At 43.0% G+C, this 1,826-nt stretch overlaps 1 protein-coding gene across 1 annotated transcript; it reads right to left on the bottom strand.

Moving 5' to 3' along the window:
• Positions 1-485: 485 nt before the first annotated feature.
• Positions 486-1,375, bottom strand: LOC104818142 (transcription factor TGA3-like; the record flags this gene model as incomplete). The annotated part of the gene is made up of 4 exons (XM_010547597.1): positions 1,367-1,375; positions 983-1,087; positions 836-899; positions 486-755 (listed from the first exon to the last, which is right to left on the bottom strand). Coding segments are annotated over exons 1-4 (448 nt in total), but the record flags the coding sequence as incomplete, so codon positions are not given.
• Positions 1,376-1,826: the final 451 nt, after the last annotated feature.

The following is a 1,826-nucleotide window of genomic DNA, read 5'->3' as shown; positions in this document are numbered from 1 at the left end:
TTTTTTTTAATATATATATTTGTATATATATATATATGTGAATTTATATGTATATATTAATTTAAATATATGTAGATAAAAATTTGAATACTTAATAATATTTTTTTGCTGAGTCAGCACTTTTTTTGCTGAGTCAGCACTTTTTTGCTGAGTCATTGCTGAGTCAGCAGTTTTTTGTCGAATGAACAGTAACGTTTAACGACGTTAACGGATGAGTGGTTGATTTGGAAAAAAATTTAAAAGTCTGGGTATTTATGTGGGAGTTATGAAAAGTTCAGGTATTTATATGACAATTTTATAGTTCGGGTATTTATGTGGGATTTTTGTAAAAGTTCAGGTATTTAAATGCGATTATCCCTTGTTAATAATTTTTTTTTCTCTAATATATCTCTTCCATGCCTGCCGTTTTCTTTTTTCCCGCCATATGTAGCTCCTCCACCTTATGTACCACCCATTCCTTTCCCTTCTCGATTGAAGAAGCGTACTGAGGATACACAGTTGTCCAGATTTGCCAATCCACTGAAAGAAGCGTTCCGTTGACGTTCTCCACATACCCGATATCAAGTAAAAGACATCGGCTTTTGCAGCATCAGCTTTCATTCGGAAGAGATTTCCGTAATGGTTCAGGCAGCTATCCACCAACATACGGAGCTCTATGTCGCTTATATGAGCTTGAAGTGCGGTTCTAATCTCACTAACTCGCCTGTTCTGTTCTTCTAACCAGTGGGCATGTTCCATCTCAAAAGCAGCAATCCCTGCAAATAATGGGTCATTGGAAACAGCTTATTAGGGCCAGTGGGCATAAAGAGAGATCCCGAAATGTGAAATCACGAACCTGTGTTCATAGTGCCAGATGGTCCGAGAAAGCTCGTGTCTGATGAGCTACGTACGTATAATCCCTGAAACCAAGAATCGTTGAGTAACTACGAAAGAGATAAAACTTAACAAACATCGAACAGAAAATAAAAAAGATTCACCTCACCTGCTGCCTAGCCCTCTGGAGCTCCTGCTCCAGTTGCGACAGCTTTAACCGGCTTTCTTCTAACTGCTGGACATATGCCTGCACAAAGTCCAGCCTGGAATGTTTCTGGTTAATCAGGCCACATCAGAAGAAGAATCGGTTGAGGACGTCAACTACATAGGAAGGAATCAATACCAGAATCCTTCACACCTCTACAACCCGAGCGCGCCTAGGAACCATCCTGGTTTGTCCTACGGAAACCCAAGCGGAGCATTGAATGCGCGGCAGCAGAGCGCTCCCAGAATCCCTCAGAATCCCCTAGGCTTCACTCAGTCACGTTTTCAGGGGCAGAATCAGGGATACGCGCAACAGAATCCTGGGTACGGGCAGCATGATCAGGGTTACCGAGCGCATCAACGTGCAAAGAACGATGAAGCGGACATCAAGACGATGATTGCCCAACTGATGGCCGATCAGAAGACATCATTTACGGAGCTGAAAACCGAGGTACAGAGCATAAGGGCAAGGCAAGACACTTTTGAGAGGAGATTAGATGGAGTTGAGGCTCATCTGAAGCATGTGGACATGCAGATTGCAGAGCTTGCATCACAACCCTCTAGACAACAGGGCACATTTCCTGGAAAGCCCGAACCGAATCCACGAGAGCATGTCAATGCTATTCAGCTTATAAGTGGAAAGAACCTGCATGTAGAGGAGACACGTAAGGTGCAAGTAGAGGAAGCCGAATCGCCATATGTAGCTCCTCCACCTTATGTACCACCCATTCCTTTCCCTTCTCGATTGAAGAAGCGTACTGAGGATACACAGTTGTCCAGATTTGTTGATATGCTTCGGAAGTTAGAGG

This window comes from Tarenaya hassleriana, unplaced genomic scaffold (assembly GCF_000463585.1).
Source record: "Tarenaya hassleriana unplaced genomic scaffold, ASM46358v1 Cleome281, whole genome shotgun sequence".
NCBI lineage: Eukaryota > Viridiplantae > Streptophyta > Magnoliopsida > Brassicales > Cleomaceae > Tarenaya > Tarenaya hassleriana.
Note: the sequence above shows the minus strand (reverse complement) of the source record. Positions and strands in the feature narration are given on the sequence as shown.